General features: G+C 36.2%; 1 protein-coding gene across 10 annotated transcripts in view; it reads right to left on the bottom strand.

The window, feature by feature from the left end:
- DOCK7 (dedicator of cytokinesis 7) overlaps positions 1-23,332 on the bottom strand; it is a 211,794-nt gene that overhangs the window by 69,821 nt on the left and 118,641 nt on the right. For 3 of the 10 annotated variants that reach the window (XM_060304849.1, XM_060304856.1, XM_060304861.1), the window contains exons 23-30: positions 17,572-17,664; positions 16,288-16,377; positions 15,919-15,954; positions 15,240-15,335; positions 12,592-12,732; positions 12,394-12,507; positions 3,500-3,670; positions 1,360-1,499 (exon numbers count right to left, since the gene is read on the bottom strand). In XM_060304849.1, coding sequence (XP_060160832.1) covers positions 1,360-1,499; positions 3,500-3,670; positions 12,394-12,507; positions 12,592-12,732; positions 15,240-15,335; positions 15,919-15,954; positions 16,288-16,377; positions 17,572-17,664 — 881 coding nt within the window. Of the gene's footprint in view, positions 1-1,359; positions 1,500-3,499; positions 3,671-12,393; positions 12,508-12,591; positions 12,733-15,239; positions 15,336-15,880; positions 15,955-16,287; positions 16,378-17,571; positions 17,665-23,332 lie in introns of those variants that run through there. The other 7 variants (XM_060304865.1, XM_030865794.2, XM_060304888.1 and 4 more) reach the window with 5 other exon arrangements.

Genomic DNA, 23,332 nt, shown 5'->3' with positions numbered 1-23,332 from the left:
TTATAGTGTGCTAAAAACTTTACCTTTCTCCCAATTATGAAAAAATAAATATCCTTCCTTTAATAAAGCCAGCCAGTATGAAGAAAGGTTTTCTGTTTCTGGTAACCAAACTTATCCTGATGTATTAAGTAAAAATACTGGAAATATAGAGTCAAATGATAGAGATATAACAGTTATTAAAGAAAGGTAGTATGTTTAGAAGTTGTTTTCAGAGTGATTTTTTTCAAACAATGGATCCTTCCCCCCTGATGACATTATATTCATTTATCAATGGCAAAATATAAGAGTGGTGGCAAGCAGGGGTGGGAGACCCAGGGTTTCACCCACTTAGTCTGTCCTCTCCATACTCCAATGTCTACACCCCAACCCCATCCTACATGGAAGCACATTAAGGACCTTTTCACAACCTTACAGTTCTGCAGAGCACAGAGTGAAAAACTGCTTCTTAAAACTATATTCCTAATGCAAGAAGTTGCTGTTATGAAAAAAACTCATGACTTTCATTTGCAGAAGCTTTAGCCTTTGACAGTTTACTAAGCATTAACCATGTCCCATCGCTAAGAACTTTACAAGCATCCTTTTTCATTCGTTCAACAAATACATCATAGGATTCTTAAAAAACCTGCTCAAAAGTATCTCCTTTTGTTCTCTGGAGCTCTTACTTCAGGTTAAACTGCATTACAAACTCCTAATGATATTATCATGGGAAAAAAAAGCAATTATTACCCAAATGAGTTACAGTCATTCAGATTTTTGAAAATAGCTGTTAACATAGAAATACCCTATACGGATCTTAGATCACAACATATTTATAGAAAAGCTATTTCTATAAATTCAAATCATCAGACAATATACTCTTCTTACTATATCAATTTCCAGTAATTCTTTGAAAGTATACACAATTTTGGAAGTTTCTAAAACCTAAGGACGTTTGTTTATAGAGCAAATTTTGAAGTACATGCTACAGAGTATGATGGCAAATCATAAATTTTCCTCACAAAGAATCAAACAGATTAGTCTACTTAACTGAAATGTGCCTGCTGTATATCAGCAAATCTAAAAGTCCATCTACTAATATGCACAAATATTTTATGTACTACTAAGAAGGAAAAAAAGGCCACCAACTAAACCATGATGCAATGTTGATTTCAAGACAAACATCAAATTCAGAGATGACAAAAAATGTCTTTCTTAAAACTGATGAAATATAGAAATAACATGAGTATGGAACTTAGTGAACACAGAAGTAGAAGAGTGGTAAACAGTATTCTTGTGATTCCTAGGAAGTTAAGTGGATACTTCTGTCCCATTGTCCAAAATCAAATTAATATTCTACACGGCAAAAACTGGTCTACTCACCCTTCAGCATCCGGGTCTAAAATGACAGCCAGCTCTGTTAACACAAGTCCTGCCAAATAATGTTGCTGGCGGAAAGGCACAGACAATTCAAACATATTTGCAATCTTCTGGTCTTGCACAGTGGTGGAAAATCCAGAACTCTGTTTGGGAGTGAGGTAGAACAAAACTATAACAGCTATGCAACAAAACATTCTATAGACAGAGCACTACAACAAATGAGATGTGAGCATTATCTGAAAGTGAGATAAACTTTTTAAGTTTATTTTTACATTACTATTATTAACATTGGAGAAAGTGACTGCTCTTACTTTTGGTATAGGAAACTATGATGAAATAACATTTTAAATTATTTTCAATTTCCTTTTTCTCATATTAAAATTTTTTCATCTGCTTTTTCCTTTATACTTTTAGCCACTTAATGTTTCAATATCATACTCTGAAGGGAAAAAAGGAACTAAATCCATGATACGTTATGTACTCACTGCTGAGTACAAGAGAAATATTCATAGTCAAGGCTATCTATGGGTTTCCAGAGAAATTTCAAATACTATGAAGTTGTTTTTCAGGGAAAACACTATCTCCAGAAAATTACTGTCTTTTTTTGTCCACTCACTGAGTTTTTAAGAGTTTTTTAATACTGTAAAATAGCATCCCGCCCCCCCCCCACAAGATGCTTAAGGCAAGAATGTCCTCAATCTCATCATCCTTAATCCATATTCAAGACCGCCCATGCGAGGTTTCTTAGAAGAACAGACTTCAGATTTCTCTATGGAGAAATCATCTTCCTAATAAGCATATAAAACTATCCTTGCCCCCACTTCCCAAAGAGTGATGTCTCTGTCATCTATTAGAATCTGAAAATTCTGCAGTTAGATGAGAAAGTAGGGAACGAGATAATGGAAGAAATTCTGTTAATTTCTTGGCTGAATGAGATGTTCAGCAGGGAGTCAGGTGTAAACAAATGTGTTTCATTAAAGGTTTTAGGAACTGTACCTTTGATTAATTTGTACTTGACTGTGTAGCCACATCTTTGACAGAGGATGGGGGAAGGGAGCAAAAGACTAGCCTCATTTGTTATTGGAAGAAGTGTGTCCTAGCCAGGTAAAAGTATGTGGAAACAGGCTGATTCTTAAGAATTTTTGCAAAGGTAAAATGAAAAGTTGGGGGTGTTCTCTGATGTCTTCTAACCTTTCTGAGTAAAGTTTAAAATTTAGTTTATCAAACATCTGAGGTTGATCTAGTGTAGGGAATTACTTTCAGGAATTAAATATCTCAAAAATAAACTTATAAAGAGTTCATATCAACTTTCACTTTAGACATTAAGAGCTTAAGGAAGTAGCTTGTTTGCCTTAGGAATTATATAGCAAAAAGATGTTTCACTAGGAGGGAACATCCAGGCTTCTCTGATATGAAAACCACAAAATCGCTTCATTTCAATCTGTATGACAGGACACATAATAATTGCTACGATAACCCTCTGTCATCTTTAGAGCAACTACTAGGCACCCTGTGAAAATCCATAAATACCCATCTAGTTTCCTTTGGGTTCTCTGGATACAAGAGAGGCAGGTAGGGCTTTGCCAGGACTGCACTGCAGTTTGACTTCTTTCTCTGCTAAATTATGCTTCATTCCCCTTCCTTTCACAGGTATTGACATCTAATAAATACCTTGTCTCCCAAACTCAGTCTGTGTCTGCCTCAAAAAAACCCAACCTGTGAAAACATCAAGTGAGTTTATGTAGCTGAATTCACTCCCTTGTGCCTGAATCGGTAAGAGGGGTACAACAAAGTGGTTAAAACTTGGGCCCTAGAATAAGCCAACACGTGCCATGGTTCAAAGCCTAGATCTGCAAATTTTTACTATATGTGACCCTGGGTAAGTTACTGACCTTTCTGTGTTTCAATTTTTTTCACCTGTAAAATGGGGATAATAATAGAACTTACCTCCTAGAGTTCCTGTGAGGAGTAAATGATTAATACTTATAAAGTACTTAACCATTTAATACTTATAAAGCACTTAGTATGGAGCCTATCACACAGCTATTATTCAACAGTGTTACTTTTCATGTTTTCCAGTGTTCAGAATGCTTTTTCCACAAGTCTGGACTTAAAAAAATTTGTTTTCATACATTTTGCATACCTGAGATGTTGCAGAAGAAACAGAAGGTGATGGTGACGCAGGTGGAGTTAGCAGGCTGCAGGGTAAGTTTAAGGTAACATAGTGCTCATGGCTGCAGATGATGCGCAGAAAATCCAGCCTCAGGGACACCAAGACACTTGGAGTTGGTAATGAATAAAGCTTTGAAGATACCTTGAAAGCGTTGCATAAATAAGAAAACACCAATTGAACATATCATTTCTCTACTACCAATACCAGAATGATGAATTAAAGAATTAAAGTGATTTCTAAATTAAAGGGAGATGGCTAAGAAGGAGGAAATAGCTTCTTCCTCTTAGTCTATGTCATTGTTGAGTGTGAGAAACCCTTGTATTCGACAGAATAACTGCTTTGGGGGAAAACATTACTACCTTTAAAATAAGATGCTGAGAGAGAGGGGGAAGATGACGGAAGAGTAAGACACGGAGATCACCTTCCTCCCCACAGACACATCAGAAATACATCTACATGTGGAACAACTCCAACAGAACACCTACTGAACGCTGGCAGAAGACCTCAGACCTCCCAAAAGGCAAGAAACTCCCCACGTACCTGGGTAGGGCAAAAGAAAAAAGAATAAACAGAGACAAAAGAATAGGGACGGGACCTGCACCAGTGGGAGGGAGCTGTGAAGGAAGAAAGGTTTCCACACACTAGGCAGCCCCTTCGCGGGCCGAGACTGCGGGTGGCGGAGGGGGGAAGCTTCGGAGCCGCGGAGGAGAGCACAGCAACAGGGGTGCAGAGACCAAAGCGGAGAGACTTCCGCAGAGGAATGGTGCCGACGGGGGCTGGAATCTGAGGCTCGGGCTTCGGTCAGAGCGCAGGGAGACAATTGAGTGAACACAGCCTGAAGGGGTTAGTGCACCACGCCTACCCAGGAGGGAGTCCGGGGAAAAGTCTGGACCTGCCGAAGAGGCAAGAGACTTTTTCTTCCCTCTTTGTTTCCTGGTGCGCGAGGAGAGAGGATTAAGAGCGCTGCTTAAAGGAGCTCCAGAGACGGGCGCGAGCTGCGGCTGAAAGCGCGCACCCCAGAGACGGGAATGAGACACTAAGGCTGCTGCTGCCGCCACCAAGAAGCCTGTGTGCGAGCACAGGTCACTATCCACACCCCCCTTCTGGGGAGCCTGTGCAGCCCGCCACTGCCAGGGTCCCGGGATCCAGGGACAACTTCCCCGGGAGAACGCACGGCGCGCCACAGGCTGGTGCAATGTCATGCCAGCCTCTGCAGCCACAGGCTCGCCCCGCACTCCGTGCCCCTCCCACCCCCCGGCCTGAGTGAGCCAAAGCCCCCAGCGGCTCCTTTAACTCCGTCCTGTCTGAGCAAAGAACAGACGTCCTCCAGCGACCTACACGCAGAAGCGGGGCCAAATCCAAAGCTGAGCCCCCAGAGCTGTGGGAACAAAGAGAAAGGGAAATGTCTCCAAGCAGCCTCAGGAGCAGCGAGCGGGTTAAATCTCCACAATCAACGTGATGTGCCCTGCATCTGTGGAATACCTGAATAGACAACCAATCATCCCAAATTGAGGAGGTGGACTTTGGGAGCAAGATTTATGATTTCTTCCTTTTCCTCTTTTTGTAAGTGTGTATGTGTATGCTTCTGTGTGAGATTTTGTCTGTATAGCTTTGCTTTCACCATTTGTTACAGGGTTCTACCAGTCCGTTTTGTTTTTGTTTTACTTTAAAAAAATTTTTTTTCTTAATAACTATTTTTTATTTTGATAACTTTATTTTATCTTTCTTTATTTTATTTTCTTTTATCCCCATCCTTCCTTCCTTCTTTCTTTCTTTCTACTTTTTCTCACTTTTATTCTGAGCCGTGTGGATGAAAGGCTGTTGGTGCTGCAGCCAGGAGTCAGTGCTGTGCCTCTGAGGTGAGAGAGTCAACTTCAGGACACTGGACCACAAGAGACCTCCCAGCTCCATGTAATATCAAATGGCGAAAATCTCCTAGAGATCTCCATCTCAACACCAACACCCAGCTTCACTCAACAACTAACAAGCTACAGGGCTAAACACCCTATGCCAAACAACTAGCAAGACAGGAACACAACCCCACCCATTAGCAGAGAGGCTGCCTAAAATCATAAGAAGTCCACAGACACCACAAAACACACCACCAGACGTGGACCTGCCCACCAGAAAGACAAGATCCAGCCTCATCCACCAGAACACAGGCAATAATCCCCTCCACCAGGAAGCCTACACAAGCCACGGAACCAACTTTAGCCACTGGGAACAGAAACCAAAAACAATGGGAACTACGAACCTTCAGCCTGCAAAAAGGAGACCCCAAACACAGTAAGATAAGCAAAATGAAAAGACAGAAAAACATACAGTAGATGAAGGAGCAAGATAAAAACCCACCAGACCTAACAAATGAAGAGGAAATAGGCAGACTACCTGAAAAAGAATTCAGAATAATGATAGTAAAGATGATCCAAAATCTTGGAAATAGAGAAAAGGCAAGAAACATTTAACAAGGACCTAGAAGAACTAAAGATGAAACAAGCAATGATGAACAACACAATAAATGACATTAAAAATACTCTAGAAGGGATCAATAGCAGAATAACTGAGGCAAAAGAATGGATAAGTGACCTGGAAGATAAAATAGTGGAAATAACTACTGCAGAGCAGAATAAAGAAAAAAGAATGAAAAGAACTGAGGACAGTCTCAGATACCTCTGGGACAATGTTAAACGCACCAATATTCGAATTATAGGGGTTCCAGAAGAAGAAGAGAAAAAGAAAGTGAGAAAATATTTGAAGAGATTATAGTTGAAAACTTCCCTAATATGGAAGAGGAAATAGTTAATCAAGTCCAGGAAGCACAGAGACTTCGATACAGGATAAATCCAAGGAGAACATGCCAAGACACATATTAATCAAAGTGTCAAAAATTAAATACAAAGAAAACATATTAAAAGTAGCAAGGGAAAAACAACAAGTAACACACAAGGGAATCCCCATCAGCTTAACAGCTGATCTTTCAGCAGAAACTCTGCAAGCCAGAAGGGACTGGCAGGACATATTTAAAGTAATGAAGGAGAAAAACCTACAACCAAGATTACTCTACCCAGCAAGGATCTCATTCAGATTTGATGGAGAAATTAAAACCTTTACAGACAAGCAAAAGCTGAGAGAGTTCAGCACCACCAAACCAGCTTTACAACAAACGCTAAAGGATCTTCTCTAGGCAAGAAACACAAAAGAAGGAAAAGACGTACAATAACAAACCCAAAACAATTAAGAAACTGGGAATAGGAATATACATATCGATAATTACCTTAAATGTAAATGGACTAAATGCTCTGACCAAAGGACACAGACTGGCTGAATGGATACAAAAACAAGACCCATATATATGCTGTCTACAAGAGACCCACTTCAGACCTAGGTACACATACAGACTGAAAGTGAGGGGATGGAAAAAGATATTCCATGCAAATGGAAATCAAAAGAAAGCTGGAGTAGCAATTCTCATATCAGATGAAACAGACTTTAAAGTAAAGACTATTAGAAGAGACAAGGAAGGACACTACATAATGATCAAGGGATCGATCCAAGAAGATGATATAACAATTGTAAATATTTATGCACCCAACATAGGAGCACCTCAACACATAAGGCAAATACTAACAGTCATAAAAGGGGAAATCGACAGTAACACAATCATAGTAGGGGACTTTAACACCCCACTTTCACCCATGGACAGATCATCCAAAATGAAAATAAATAAGGAAACACAAGCTTTAAATGATACATTAAACAAGATGGACTTAATTGATATTTATAGGACATTCCATCCAAAAACAACAGAATACACATTTTTCTCAAGTGCTCATGGAACATTCTCCAGGATACATCATATCTTGGGTCACAAATCAAGCCCTGATAAATTTAAGAAAATTGAAACTGTGTCAAGTATCTTTTCCGACCACAACGCTATGCGACTAGATAGCAATTACAGGAAAAGATCTGTAAAATATACAAACACATGGAGGCTAAACAATACACTACTTAATAAAAAAGTGGTCACTGAGGAAATCAAAGAGGAAATCAAAAAATACCTAGAAACAAATGACAATGGAGACACGACGACCCAAAACCTATGGGATGCAGCAATAGCAGTTCTAAGAGGGAAGTTTATAGCAATACAATCCTACCTTAAGAAACAGGAAACATCTCGAATAAAAAACCTAACCTTGCACCTAAAGCAAATAGAGAAAGAAGAACAAAAATACCTCAAAGTTAGCAGAAGGAAATAAATCATAAAAATCAGATCAGAAATAAATGAAAAAGAAATGAAGGAAACGATAGCAAAGATCAATAAAACTAAAAGCTGGTTCTTTGAGAAGATAAACAAAATTGATAAACCATTAGCCAGACTCATCAAGAAGAAAAGGGAGAAGACTCAGATCAATAGAATTAGAAATTAAAAAGGAGAAGTAACAACTGACTCTGCAGAAATACAAAAGATCATGAGAGATTACTACAAACAACTCTATGCCAATAAAATGGACAACCTGGAAGAAATGGACAAATTCTTAGAAATGCACAACCTGCCAAGACTAAATCAGGAAGAAATAGAAAATATGAACAGACCAATCACAAGCCCTGAAATTGAAACTGTGATTAAAAATCTTCCAACAAACAAAAGCCCAGGACCAGATGCCTTCACAGGCAAATTCTATCCAACATTTAGAGAAGAGCTAACGCCTATCCTTCTCAAACTCTTTCGAAATATAGCAGAGGGAGGAACACTCCCAAACTCATTCTACGAGGCCACCATCACCCTGATACCAAAACCAGACAAAGACGTCACAAAGAAAGAAAACTACAGGCCAATATCACTGATGAACACAGATGCAAAAATCCTCAACATAATACTAGCAAACAGAATACAACAACACATTAAACGGATCATACACCATGATCAAGTGGGGTTTATCCAGGAATGCAAGGATTCTTCAATATACGCAAATCAATCAATGTGATATACCATGTTAACAAACTGAAGGAGAAAAACCATACGGTCATCTCAATAGATGCAGAAAAAGCTTTTGACAAAATTTAACATCTATTTATGATAAAAACCCTGCAGAAAGTAGGCATAGAGGGAACTTTCCTCAACATAATCAAGGTCATATATGACAAACGCACAGCCAACATTGTCCTCATTGGTGAAAAACTGAAAGCATTTCCACTAAGATCAGGAAAAAGACAAGGTTGCCCACTCTCAGCACTCTTATTCAACATAGTTTTGGAAGTTTCAGCCACAGCAATCAAGAAAAGGAAATTATAGGAATCCAAATTGGAAAAGAAGAAGTAAAGCTGTCACTGTTTGCAGATGACATGATTCTATACATAGAGAACCTAAACATGCTACCAGAAAACTACAAGAGCTAATCAATGAATCTGGTAAAGTAGCAGGATACAAAATTAATGCACAGAAATCTCTGGCATTCCTATACACTAATGATGAAAAATCTGAAAGTGAAATCAAGAAAACACTCCCATTTACCATTGCAGCAAAAAGAATAAAGTATCTAGGAATAAACCTACCTAAGGAGACAAAAGACCTGTATGCAGAAAGCTGTAAGACACTGATGAAAGAAATTAAAGATGATACAAAGAGATGGAGAGATATACCATGTTCTTGGATTGGAAGAATCAACATTGTGAAAATGACTCTACTACCCAAAGCAATCTACAGATTCAGTGCAATCCCTATCAAACTACCACTGGCATTTTTCACAGAACTAGAACAAAAAATTTCACAATTTGTATGGAAACACAAAAGACCCCTAATAGCCAAAGCAATCTTGAGAACGAAAAAAGGAGCTGGAGGAATCAGGCTCCCTGACTTCAGACTATACTACAAAGTTACAGTAATCAAGACAGTATGGTACTGGCACAAAAACAGAAAGATCAATGGAACAGGATAGAAAGCCCAGAGATAAACCCACGCACATATGGTCACCTTATCTTTGATAAAGGAGGCAGGAATGTACAGTGGAGAAAGGACAGCCTCTTCAGTAAGTGGTGCTGGGAAAACTGGACAGGTACATGTAAAAGCATGAGATTAGATCACTCCCTAACACCATACACAAAAATAAGCTCAAAATGGATTAAAGACCTAAACGTAAGGCCAGAAACTATCAAACTCTTAGAGGAAAACATAGGCAGAACACTCTACGATATAAATCACAGCAAGATCCTTTTTGACCCACCTCCTAGAGAAATGGAAATAAAAACAAAAATAAACAAATGGGACTTAATGAAACTTCAAAACTTTTGCACAGCAAAGGAAACCATAAACAAGACCAAAAGACAACCCTCAGAATGGGAGAAAATATTTCCAAATGAAGCAACTGACAAAGGATTCATCTCCAAAATTTATAAGCAGCTCATGCAGCTCAATAACAAAAAAACAAGCAACCCAATCCAAAAATGGGCAGAAGAACTAAATAGACATTTCTCCAAAGAAGATATACAGACTGCCAACAAACACGTGAAAGAATGCTCAACATCATTAATCATTAGAGAAATGCAAATCAAAACTACAATGAGATATCATCTCACACCAGTCAGAATGGCCATCATCAAAAAATCTAGAAACAATAAATGCTGGAGAGGGTGTGGAGAAAAGGGAACACTCTTGCACTGCTGGTGGGAATGTGAATTGGTTCAGCCACTATGAAGAACGGTATGGAGGTTCCTTAAAAAACTACAAATAGAACTACCATATGACCCAGCAATCCCACTACTGGGCATATACCCTGAGAAAACCATAATTCAAAAAGAGTCATGTACCAAAATGTTCATTGCAGCTCTATTTACAATAGCCCGGAGATGGAAACAACTTGTGTCCATCATCGGATGAATGGATAAAGAAGATGTGGCACATATATACAATGGAATATTACTCAGACATAAAAAGAAACGAAATTGAGTTATTTGTAGTGAGGTGGATGGACCTAGAGTCTGTCATACAGAGTGAAGTCAGAAGGAGAAAGACAAATACCGTATGCTAACACATATATATGGAATAAGAAAAAAATTAAAATGTCATGAAGAACCTAGGGGTAAGACAGGAATAAAGACACAGACCTACTATAGAATGGACTTGAGGATATGGGGAGGGGGAAGGGTAAGCTGTGACAAAGCCAGAGAGTGGCGTGGACACTACCATACACTACCAAACGTAAAATAGATAGCTAGTGGGAAGCAGCTGCATAGCACAGGGAGATCAACTCGGTGCTTTGTGACCACCTAGAGGGGTGGGATAGGCAGGGTGGGAGGGAGGGAGACTCAAGAGGGAAGAGATATGGGAACATATGTATATGTATAATTGATTCACTTTGTTATAAAGCAGAAACTAACACACCATTGTAAAGCAGTTATACTCCAATAAAGATTTTAAAAATAAATAAATAAAACAAATTCAACCAAAAAGAAGAATTAAAGAACAGTACTCAGTGAGCAGTTTTGAATTTTGTGGTTTAAATAACAGTATCGGCTTTTTCCAAAGTTACTCCTAAAATAAAAAATTTGGAACTACAAGACTTACTGTATAAATCCACTGACTAGGTGCATTCTTAAAGCCACATTCTTATATTTCCAATACAGCATTAATATTTCCACTTCTCAAAGATACACTTTATGAAGAAAAAGTATACCACCAAAATAACTTCCTAAAATAAATTATCCATTCTTTTTACAGCACCTTGTGTTAACCTATATTTATAATTATCTATTTTCCCAAACTACACCCATTAGCTACTTGAGGAAACATATATAGACTGACTTATGTGAATAGTTTTAGCATCCCTAGAGTCTAGTTTAATGTTTGGCAAATATAGGAGGCCAGTGCTTGAAGAATAAAGACAGGACAGGTTTTGGGAGCAATAATACATGAAGTATCAGTGAAAAAGTAAAAATAATACATAGTGTTGCAAATACTTGCAAATAGATCAGTGCCCACACATAGTTTTAACTTCTCTATTAAAAGAAACATACAATATTGGCATCCAATAGAACAGAGCTTCAAAATTCTAAGTATTAGACTGCCAAATAGCATTTTTAACCAGTAGGTCCCGAAAACTAACCTGTGGACCAGCAGGGAGTACGTTATAAGCACTGTTTCCCACATTCCCACCCCCACCACCAGGGTTCAAACTCCTCAGAAATGCTGGGATGGGGCACAGAGATCTGTACATTTTTAAAGCTCCCTTAAAAGGTAATTCTAGGATGATTATACAGCTCAGTACCCAAATGGTCTATCAGGATGGATAACTAATGTTTTCTAAAAGCCAGGTTTCATTAATCATTTGATAAAAAATTTAAAACAAAACCAGCTGTTTGTAGAAAACTTCTAGGATACTTTTAGTTTAGAAAAAGCTAGATAATAATATTTGTGACTTGGGTAAACATCTACTCATGCTTCTAAACTCTACAATGTCTAGGGCTTCATCATGAGAAATACACAGCAAAATGCAACTGCTTTAAAAATCACTTAAGACAGAAAAGGTTGGGTTAGCTGTTCATTCAGTAAAAATGCTACTCTCGCATGGCACCTTGGGGCTGCTTTACATTTAGACTCCTGACTTGATGGTCTACTTCTGAATGAGAATCTAAAAGTCATAAGTGGGCCAGTATAACTCAATGAAAAGCCAGCTGTACTGACAGCAGCTTGCCACAGTCCTGTGTCCTAATAAATGTAATTTATCTTTCCCTTACTAATAAAAATATGCCACTTTTTAAAAACATCATTATATAAATGTGTTCTTGAAAAATCTCTTAGCTCCAGCCCTAAAAGAGCAAACGCAGCATTTAAATTATTTGATTACTAATTATTACTAATTAGGCATTACCTGTTTATAGCAGGTCTTTATAAGGCTAAAGACAAATCCTCTGTCCATAACAGACAACAGATCATTGAGAAAGAATGCAAGGCTTGTGTTGAGTCTCTCAACCATTTCTGTGTCCTGGGAAACAATTAAAAGAAAAACAAATATAGTTTAACGTGTGCTTGAAACACAGATTTAGTTTAAAAAGTAAGTTACCGTTACCTTCTGAAATCGTGAAACTATATCACTAGCAATTGTGCTGACAAGAGCAGCAATGTCATCCATGAAACGTTCTGGAAAACGACTTTTCCTTGGTGCATCAAGTTTATCATTAAAGTATAAATGGTGCACCATGCTCTTTACCTGAAAAAAGAAATAAGCCATTCGTTTAATTTCTTATGGATGTAATGAACAGTTACAGAGATTCTAAACATTAGGGCTATTTTTGTCAACATACCATGTAATTTAACAGATAGATAAAATACTTTTAACTCATCAAATATTTTGAAAAAGTTCCCTACAATATTTTGTATGCGCTAGAGAAATATCAAACACAATACAACTCAATCTCTGTATCAGCTTCATGACATTATCCTGGCTATCATTGGGAAACAAATTATGGGTATGTCAACAGAAAAAAATTTCATCCTTTAAAATTATTTTAAATTAAATCTTTCCAAGACTTAACAATTCTGCCATTCCATGTCCCCCCAACTGTTAGCTCTGAGAGGTTAGAAATCTTGACTGTATGTAGAATCTTTAGCACCTAGCATCTCGTGGCATATGGTGGGTGTACATTAAATATTGATGACTAGATATTAAGAATAAAATGTTAGGTAAAAATTAAAGTGGTTTCAATTTACCAAATACTTTTAGACATGGATTCTTATATCACAACAATGTGTTAACGGTACTAAAAATTTTTAATTCAGGGAAATTAATGACAAGGTTTTACAGTTGGTAAATAACAGAGACAAGTCAAACTATTTCATGTTTAAGAAATCTGAACATACATGTAAGACTATTTTTAAAAAGTCATTTGATCTTATATTAAAAGCACATGAATTACAATTTGGTGTTTATTCCCTAGGGGAAAAAAATGAGTTGCCTACCATTTACATATGGTCCCTGATTTATTTTTTTTGTAGATTAGCAAATCTCTAGACAAAACATCTTTTTTAAAATCTTTTACTGAAGTATAGTTGATTTACAATGTTGTGTTAGTTTCTGATTACAGCAAAGTGATTCAGTTATATATATATATTCTTTTTCATATTCTTTTCCATTATGGTTTATTATAGCATATTGAATACAGTTCCCTGTGCTATACAGTGCGGCCTTGTTGTTTATTTTATATACAGTAGTTTGTATCTGCTAATCCCAAAGTCCTAATTTATCCCTCTCCCACCCCCTTTCCCCTTTGGTAACTGTAAGTTTGTTTTCTATGTCTGAGTCTGTTTCTGTTTTGTAAACAAGTTCGTTTGTATCATATTTTGGATTACACATATAAGTGACATCATACGGTATTTAACTTTTCTCTTTCTGGCTTACTTCACTTAGTAGGATAATCTCTAGGTGCAACTATGTTGCTGCAAATGGCACTATTTCATTCTTTTTTATGGCTGTATAGTATTCCAATGTATATGTATTCCACATCTTCTTTATCCATTCATCTCTCAATGGATATTTAAGCTGCTTCCATGTCTCGGATATTGTAAATAGTGCTGCTATGACACTGGGGTGCATGTAACTTTTTGAATTAAGAGTTTTCTCCAGATATATGCCCCGGAGTGGGATTGATGGATCATATGGTAGCTCTATTTTTAGTTTTTTAAGGAACCTCCATACTATACTCCATAGTGGCTACACCAATTTACATTCCCACCAACAGTGTAGAACGGTTTCCTTTTCTCCACATACTTTCCAGCAATTATTATTTGTAGGCTTTTTAATGATGGCCATTCTGACTGGTGCAAGGCGATACCTCATTGTAGTTTTAACTTGCAGAAGAAATGTTTTCTAATCTTCAACATAAGTAACATTCAATGCTAAGAATGATTCTATGGCATACTCTAGAAACTTCCATTGTTTCTTTTCTTTTTTCTGTCTCTTTTTTGTTGTTTTGCTTTCCTTTGTTTCTTATTTATTATTTTACATGTTTTTGGAAGAAAAAGTTTCAGTGATTTCAGCTTTCTAAAGCTAGAGAGGAAGGTCCCTAATGCCAGAATGCCTAAGTTTGAATCACAGCTCTGCTGTATACAAGCTATGTGTACTTAAACAAGTTACCTAATCTCTCTGTGCCTTGGTAATCCCTAGCCCATAGGGCTGTGCTACCATACTGTACGTACTTAATAAATGTATATTGCTGTTGTGTATATATGTGTTTATGTTGTGTGTGTATAGATACTTATTAAAATATTAATTCATTTATTTGTTTTAATATCCTTTACTGAATTAAGTAGAAAGTGTTGTTGTTTTTCATTGGCTGTGACTGGCATTTCCCTAAGAGCTTTCTAACCATAAAATCAGTAGGTATCTATAAAGCTCTTTTTATCTGGTATGAAATCAGTAGTACTGCCGTTATACACTAGCATGTTCAGACTAAGAAAGAATGTATCACAGGTTTCCTTTAAAAAGATAGTTAGCTTCTGCAACTATCCCTAAAAATACAGTTTAAATTAGCTTATAACTCCATCTAAATTGTGCTGACTGTCCACAGTGTTTATTTAGAGATGTAGCAAAGGTAATTTTGTCTTGGAGGCACATGTAAAACCATAAGATGGGCAATAGGAAAAGATTCTAGGATAAAATCATGAGCTAACACAAAATTGTTTAACAAGAAAAACAAAGAATGTGTTTAGTTTGCTCACCATTAACTCAAAAAAGAACCAGGCTTGTTGCAAAGCTGATTCCCGAACGCTGCCACTGCAAACAACCCACTGCAAAGCCAGCTCCTCATGAAATAGCTATCCAGAAGTAAATCCAAAGTTATTATCAGTGTCAGGTCTGCTGGTAACACAAACCAAATAATGCAAGTACAAATGAAGATATAATGAGAATAAGCAAAATAAGGCATGTGAACCATTCAATGATGCAGTGAGGACACCCATTAACGAAACGGCTATTTATACACATAAGACAGTGGCATGTTGAATAGCTGAAAAAATTACATGTTATCTTGGAGTAAAATGTAATTTTAAAACGACAGGTGGGAAACAGCCTCCTAAATTGTACGTGCAAAAAGAAACTAGACCGAAAACTCACAGTTACAAATAAAATCTGGCTTGTGCCTTACATACATATTTCAGCATATGCAAATACATTCATGAACTTTGCTGGTACAATTTAGGAAATACCTTTAAAAATTTAAACTTTGATATCAGCCATTAATTTTCAAGTTTTCAGGTATTTAAAGTCTTTTTATTAAAATAGCAGAAATGTCCTGCTTTATAATGGATATGCATACAAAGCATTTGCACAATAGTGTATATTAATATGAAAAAGGACTAACAAAACTGTGCATAAGGGAAGCAAATCAACATATCTTACTAAGAGTGATAATTTTTCTAACTCATCTTCCTTTCCCTGGAGATTTAAAACACAAAACAGAAGCAGTTACAGAAACAGAATTAAGAGTTGATACAATCTTTTTGGTACTAAAATTTAATGATCAAATTTAATGCACTAAACTCTAAAAACAGTCATCTGCAAAGATATAAACATTATAATAATGTTAAAGAGCTTGCAATGGAGAGGTATGCCCAAAAAGACATCAAACAAGCAATGCTTGCTCAAATGTATTTTTTAAAACAGTGCAATTTTTGTAACGTCTCATACTGGTTATGTAAAGAATCCTTACATCTACGTAATTGTTGGAATTATTTTCCCCCTACATGGACTATCTTCATATGAATCTACCTTTTTAGTTGGTAAGCGTCCCGTTAATGTTTGTAAGAAACTTGACGTCTCTGTGTGCGAAGACATACGATTACAACTTCGATCCATAGCCTATGGAGTGAAGATGAATGAATGACGAGATACCATTAAAGTCTGCTGTGGATGACTATGCAGTTCAAGGATTATATACAATTTTTTACATAGAGCTTTACTGTCATTTTAACAGCCATCTGTTTTATTGCTCATCCCATTTTCACTATTTTAAGTTGTTTTAATGACAGTGCATTAGAAGTATCAAAATGGCCTCTATTTATTTTATCTTTAAAAGATAAGTATTTTAATGATTATATAAATCCAGAGTGCTGCAAAGAATGAAACTTTTATCTGTGTGATCTATACACATGCATGTATCTAGTAAGAAAATGTAAAAAGTAAAAACATACTTCTCACTGGTCTTGGACCAAAAAGAGAAATCAAGAATTTTATATTTAATTAAAAAATTAAAAGTTTAGAATCATTACTTTCATGTTTCATTATCATCAAAAATTACGATTCAGGTTAGCCATATACTATATTAAATATAAATCATTTATAATAAATTTGCAATTAAAATTTTTCTTGAAGAACGAGAGCATTGTCCTCCAAAGCCAATACACAGATGAGAAGTATATTTTGAGGAATCATGCAGTATTAGCTATCAAGCAATTAGACTTAAGTAAGCAAAACCTAGTACAAATAAGTTACAACAAATTTCATACTTTGCAACACAGTACAGTTTAAAACAGATTTTTGCTTCTGGCACTTAATCTTACAGCATGGGGATCATATACTGTTCATATTTAATTTCAGTTTATTACCAATATTTCTAGTCAGTGATTATGAAGAAAATGACAAGATAGTAAATGCTAAATGACAATGATACAATAGCTACACTTTAAACCAAAAGCGAATGGAAAACTGTCAGGTTTTTTCCACACAAAAAATTTTTAAATTCCTACTAAAGATGCACTACCCCAAAAGTAGAAACTGTTATCAAAGCCATCAATTGCATAAGCAGCAGGCACTGAAACATCAATGGGGTGTATAGGAGGGAAGGAGAAGGAGACAGGAAATAGGAAAGGAGAGTATTACTGGTGCAATTGGTGGTATTCATGCATAGCAGTTGGAAAATGTGCTAAGTAAACAAAAATACACACTTTTTAATTATTAAAAAGCAAGCCACTGAAATCATAGTATATACTAAAAAGTAATGTTCTAAAGGGAAACATCAGCAGCGAATAAAGAAACCTCTAATATAAACACCACCTGTGTTGATTCTGCACTTGGACTGGGGTTGGATCCCCATGGGGCAGCTTTTGGACCACCAGTGTTAACCCAGGAATTGGAGCGGTCTAAACCCTAAGCATATAATAGAAAGCAGTTGGAAAGGAAAGAAATATTACATGTGGCATGCTATATTCTTAAAGAAATCCAGACTTTCCAATGCAAACATGTTTTTAATTAGTACTGTTAAAGCAACCAAAATTTTTAGGCATCTATAGAATATTAGTTCATCAAAATTATCTCATTACATAATTTTTAAAAAATCACAAAGAAAATTAAGTATAGCATTTAAAGGTAATTTCTCTTTATATAAAGGGATCACCTTTAAGTATCAACAACTAAAGATCCCACAGCACCATCCCCCCAAACTCTCTTCAGAGATGGTACAAGTTAGCAACAGACAATTTCCTCTAAATCTAACTAGGGTTTAAAGGAAAAAGAAAAAAAAAATGGAAGAAGAAAAACATTCCAATCTTGTCTAAAAGACTAATTTTATTCCATCTGTCATCAACCGAAAACTTCTGTGTAGCAATACTCCATAATTCTATTTGAACTTGCCTCTTCTTTTAGGGACCAATAAAAAAAATTAAGTAAAAAATTAAGAAAAAAAAAAGATGCCCGATATTTGCTCCTTCCTAAAAATGATGGTAGATTTGGAGTTGTGCTCAGTCTTATTATGCTTGTTGAAATTAAACATAATGGGTAGATTTATTAACAAATAATAAATTTATGAATTTTATTATTTTTAAAAAAACATAATGGGCTACTTTTTTATATAAATATTATAAGGAAAAACATTATGCCAGGGCTGTCTGTAGGAATTGTATCTTCATCATCACTATCGTTAATTTGAAGTTAATTTAATATGCTATTAATGTGTATGACCAGAAGTGAATTATGTCTGTCTTCTCTGAAAGAGGTTATTATGATCCCAGGTAAAGGGAACTGGGGCTTTACTTCAATTTCTTAAAATTGATTATTAGAATCACCTGAATTATAAAATTCAGATTCTGGCCCTTACCCCCAGAAATCCAGATTCAGCAACATGGGCTGGGCCCTGGGAACCTATGAATAGAACTGAGCAAGGTAGAAGAGATTTTTAGAGGACTGCTGAAGACCACACAAGACAAGCCAACTAAAAATATTAGGGCCTGAGTATGAACCCAAACCAGAAAGCACCAAAGAAGGATAGGTAAAAGAAAAGAAAGAGTAAACAGTGGTAATCAACTCTATGTAGACATTAGTATCACCTGGTAAGGTTAAGGACAACCACCACCACAAATGTGCAGGGCCCTACCTCTGAACAGTTAAATAATCTCTGGGAGTGAGGCCCATGCATGTATATTGTGGGAAGGGAAGGAGGAGGTGGGGGGAAGGAAAAGGGAGGGGAGGAGGAAAGGGGAGGGGGAAAGAGGGAAGACAAACTACTACTAGCTCTCAAGGGCTTAGCTTTTAGGGAGAATATTTCCCTTCCTTTTCTCACTATTTTTTCCAAAAATACAAAGAAGTTGAAATGATGATACAGTAACTACCCATTTCCCCTCATTTTTGACACTGAATGTGTAAGATGAGAGTTAAAATTCAAATCCAGGTTCTACTGCTTATTAACTGTAAAATCTAAGGTAAGTTATCTAATCTCTTTTTCAGTTTCTTAGCTACAAAATAGGAATAATGATAAGTGTCTCCCTAATACTGTAAAGATCAAAGTAAATAATGGAAGTAAATCACTGAATACAATGCCTCAAATATAGTAAACTCTTAAAAAATAATTTTAACAAAAACTTGCCATACATGTTTTTTTAAATGCTTCCTAGCGAAGTATATTGGGCAATATTCAAATACTCATAAAATTATGTAATCAATAGATTTGTTTAAAATAAAATACCCCATTTTATAGGTATTAATAAAGACTTCTCAGAAGCCCATTATATTATTTCAAATAAAAGCAAATCAGCACACAATACGTTTTTCAGGTAAGTTAAAACAAAACTTTTCAGTCTCCCAAATTATGTCACTACTCATGTTACAAAAATAACAAAATATAAGCATCTAATTTCTGCAAAATTACAATTGTGCTCCCTCTACCATAAATTTCTACAAAAAGAAAAACAATAACTTTGCCATACTCAAAAGTTCACTTTTTAACTTCTTGCTTAATAATTTCCTTTAAAACTAAGGCACATGCTAATGAGTAATGTGAGAATAAACAATAAATTTCTTTGTGCCATTAATTATACATTATATCCACAAAACTGAGGCTCTGAACAGTTATAATCACATCAAGTCAAAGCCAACTGTTTAAAGAAAACTGGTGGCCAATTTATTTGTAAAGCAAATTACTTCCACAATTTAAATGTCATACAGCTAAGAATTATATCAAACAGCCCTTAGTTAAGCAAAGTCATCACTGATATTTACTAATATAATAACTATGTTTACATACCTCCAACTAACAGAAGAGATTAATCAAATGTGTGTACATGTGCATGAAAGTGTTTTTATTCTGTTTTTGCCAAATCTCTGTAACATTATTATTTTGTTTTGTTCCTTAGGTATAGATAGGCTCCTTCCCTGAATAAGGCTCACAGTGTATCTGACTTGACATCAATACTCATGTTTCAATACAATCCTCAGCATAGTGGATTTAGTAAGCTATGCACACAGTAAGCTCTCAGTTTTTGAAAAATAAATGAAAAAATAGGAGATGATACATTAGAAAGAAACTAATTATCAATGTAAAATTGCACTGGCATTTGCTTAAAAGCAATAAAATTCAAACCTGGTGCAACCATACATTTACACAACTGAATGTTAAAAGAATATTGCTAGGACAAAGAAAGATCAGTTTTGGCAAAATAATTATGAAAAAAATCTCACAAATATGGTTTTATAGCCACTAGAGTAATAAAAGCCTGTTGATAGTATTTTAGAACTTTAGGAGTTCTGCATTTTGTATTAGGAAATAAAGTCTAACTAAAACTTTCATAAAACCGAATATCTTAAGATCTTTAAGTATTTAATTAATCCTGATAGCAAGAGGGCAAACAAAAGCATAATTCAATTTTTAAAAATTTGTTTACTCTTGCTAGAGATACTCAATGCTTACTAACATTCATTCTTTGGATACATGTCTTTTGAGTACTTTTCATATGCTGGACATTATAGTTGCTTTGGATACATCAGTGAACAAATATCTCTGCCCTCATGGAGCTTATACTCTAATAAAGGGAGACAAACACTAAAAAATTAATGTAACAGGTAACTAATTTATATGTTACATTAAAAGGTAGTAAATGTTATGAGTCAAAGAAACAGAGTAAGGGGATAAGAAGTCCCCGGGACAAGGCTAAGGAGAAAGACACACCTATACATTTAAATAAGTGGTCAGAGGAGACCCCATGGAGAAGGTAGTTCTCTGAGTACAGACTTAAAAGAGGTAAAGGAGTTAGTCATAGGATCTTGCTCAGAGATATGACATAATCCAACTTAAGTTTTGTTTATTTGTAACTTAAGTTTTTAAAGCAGCATTCCGGTTGCTATGTTGTGAAGTGAGTGCAGTTTGGAAGGAGGGAAACCATCTTTAAGACTATTACATTAATTCAGGAAGAGATGATGGTAGTTCAGACTAAATGGCAGTACTAGAGGTGATGAGAAGTGGCTCTACCTTTAACATATATGCAAATCTGAACTAAAGGATTTACAAAAGGCAGCTGAGTTTAGAATTCCAGAGAGAGATCTGTACTTGAAATATAATTTTTGTGAGATATCAGCATAAAGTGATACTTACAACAACAGGACTTCATAAGATCATGAAGTGAGTGAGTGTAGAGAAAAGAGAAAACAAGACAAGAGAAGACAAGAAATAAGGACAGAGGCCTGGGACACTTCCAAATTAAGAGATCAGAAAAAGAAGAATCTACAAAGGAGACTGAAAAGGTATAATCAGTAAAGAGGAAAATCAAGAGAGTGTAGTGCCCTAGAAGCTAAGTAAATAGAGTAAATTGGAGAATTAACTGTGTCAAAAGCTGCTGTAAGGTAAATTCAGCCAAGTGTTGAGATTTAACCTTCGGATTTAAGAACATGGAGAGCACTGGGGGCATTAGAAGGGCAGTATGGGCTGAAGATCCAAGGAATATGTTTGAAGTAGGGTAACAGGAGTTAAAGAACGAGAGTAAAAGAATTGGAGACAGCAAGTATGGAAAGCTCTTCTAAGGAATTCTACTACAAAAGGTAGCAGAGAAATGATGAAGAAGCTACCAGCAGAAATACTAGAGAGGAGATTTTTTTATGGGAGAAATTTAAAAAAAATTATTTTTTATCCCATTTTATGGGATGGGTTGATTTAGTAGATGGGGAGAAACTGATGATGTAGAACAGTTATGAAAGAACTGCTGGAGTGAGGATCTTGAGTAGGTGAAAGGGGATAGGTGGTTGTATACAAACAGGGAATGGACTTAGGGAAATGGACAGTTCATCTATAGCAGAGTTTTAAGTAGTAGGTAGTAGTAGATGGCAGTGGGTAGGTAGATGTGATGGTCAAAGGTGACAAAAGTTTTCTTCTGATGGCCTCAATTTTCTTAATGAAGTAGGAGATAAAGTGAGGAGGGGGACTGGTGGGGAGCTGTTAGAGGGTTTGAGGTACCAAAGAAGGCATTAAGCCTTTTTCTGGGAGAATGGGAAAGTAAATGGAATAAAGAAATATGGTATAATTGCTTGACAGCATTAAGGGCTCTCTTGAGGTTCATGGCCTTTAATTTCAAATGAGACCAGTTATCATGGCATTTCTCAAAGCATGTTTAACGGCACAGGCAGTCAACTGAATTCAGCTATGGTTTGAGGTTTGGCTAAGCAAGTAAAATGAAGTAAGAGAAAGATAAGGGAATTGACGTTTGTTTATAATGGTAATAATTATAATGATTGATCATGGAATTTAAGCCGGCTAAATTGGAAGAAAGAACATCAGGGGCGTGAGGTACAGTAAAAAGGTCACACGATCAAGTGATTGGAGGTTGCTGAGCAGAGAAATTGTTGGAGTTGGGGTATTAGGCAGAAAAATATGAGCTAATGGTTAGAGAACAAGATGCATGAAATTGAGATAATGAGGATTAAAGTTATTCATCATGACAAGACTAAGGGTATGACCATGGCTAAGGCAGAGTGAAAGACAAAAATCATTAAAGAAGAGTTTCTCTAATTTCCAAGCCAATAAAATCAGAATAAATAAAGAGTAGCTATAAATAAACTTCAGATTCCTTATAATTTTTCAATGAGATAAAATTATACACCATTATTATTAGGGATTATGACTAAATGATAGTCCAAAATGAAGGTAGGTAGCTATCAAAAATAATGCAACCAGGAGGCTTCCCTGGTGGCACAGTGGTTGAGAGTCTGCCTGCCGACGCAGGGGACGCGGGTTCGTGCCCTGGTCTGGGAAGATCCCACATGCCGCGGAGCAGCTGGGCCCGTGAGCCATGGCCGCTGAGCCTGCGCGTCCGGAGCCTGTGCTCCGCAACGGGAGAGGCCACAACAGTGCAAGGCCCGCGTACCGCAAAAAAACAAAAAAACTAATTAAAAATAATGCAACCAAAAGAAAAAAAAAAGAACACACAAAAACCATTTGAATAAAATTTGATTAGGACAAGACTGTATTGTCATAAGACAAAGTCTCATCTTATGACGGCTTTCTCAAAAGTTTATGTATATAATACCAGAAGCAAGTTTACATCATTATTATGTCCCA

Source organism: Globicephala melas, chromosome 1, assembly GCF_963455315.2.
Source record: "Globicephala melas chromosome 1, mGloMel1.2, whole genome shotgun sequence".
Classification (NCBI taxonomy): domain Eukaryota; kingdom Metazoa; phylum Chordata; class Mammalia; order Artiodactyla; family Delphinidae; genus Globicephala; species Globicephala melas.
Note: the sequence above shows the minus strand (reverse complement) of the source record. Positions and strands in the feature narration are given on the sequence as shown.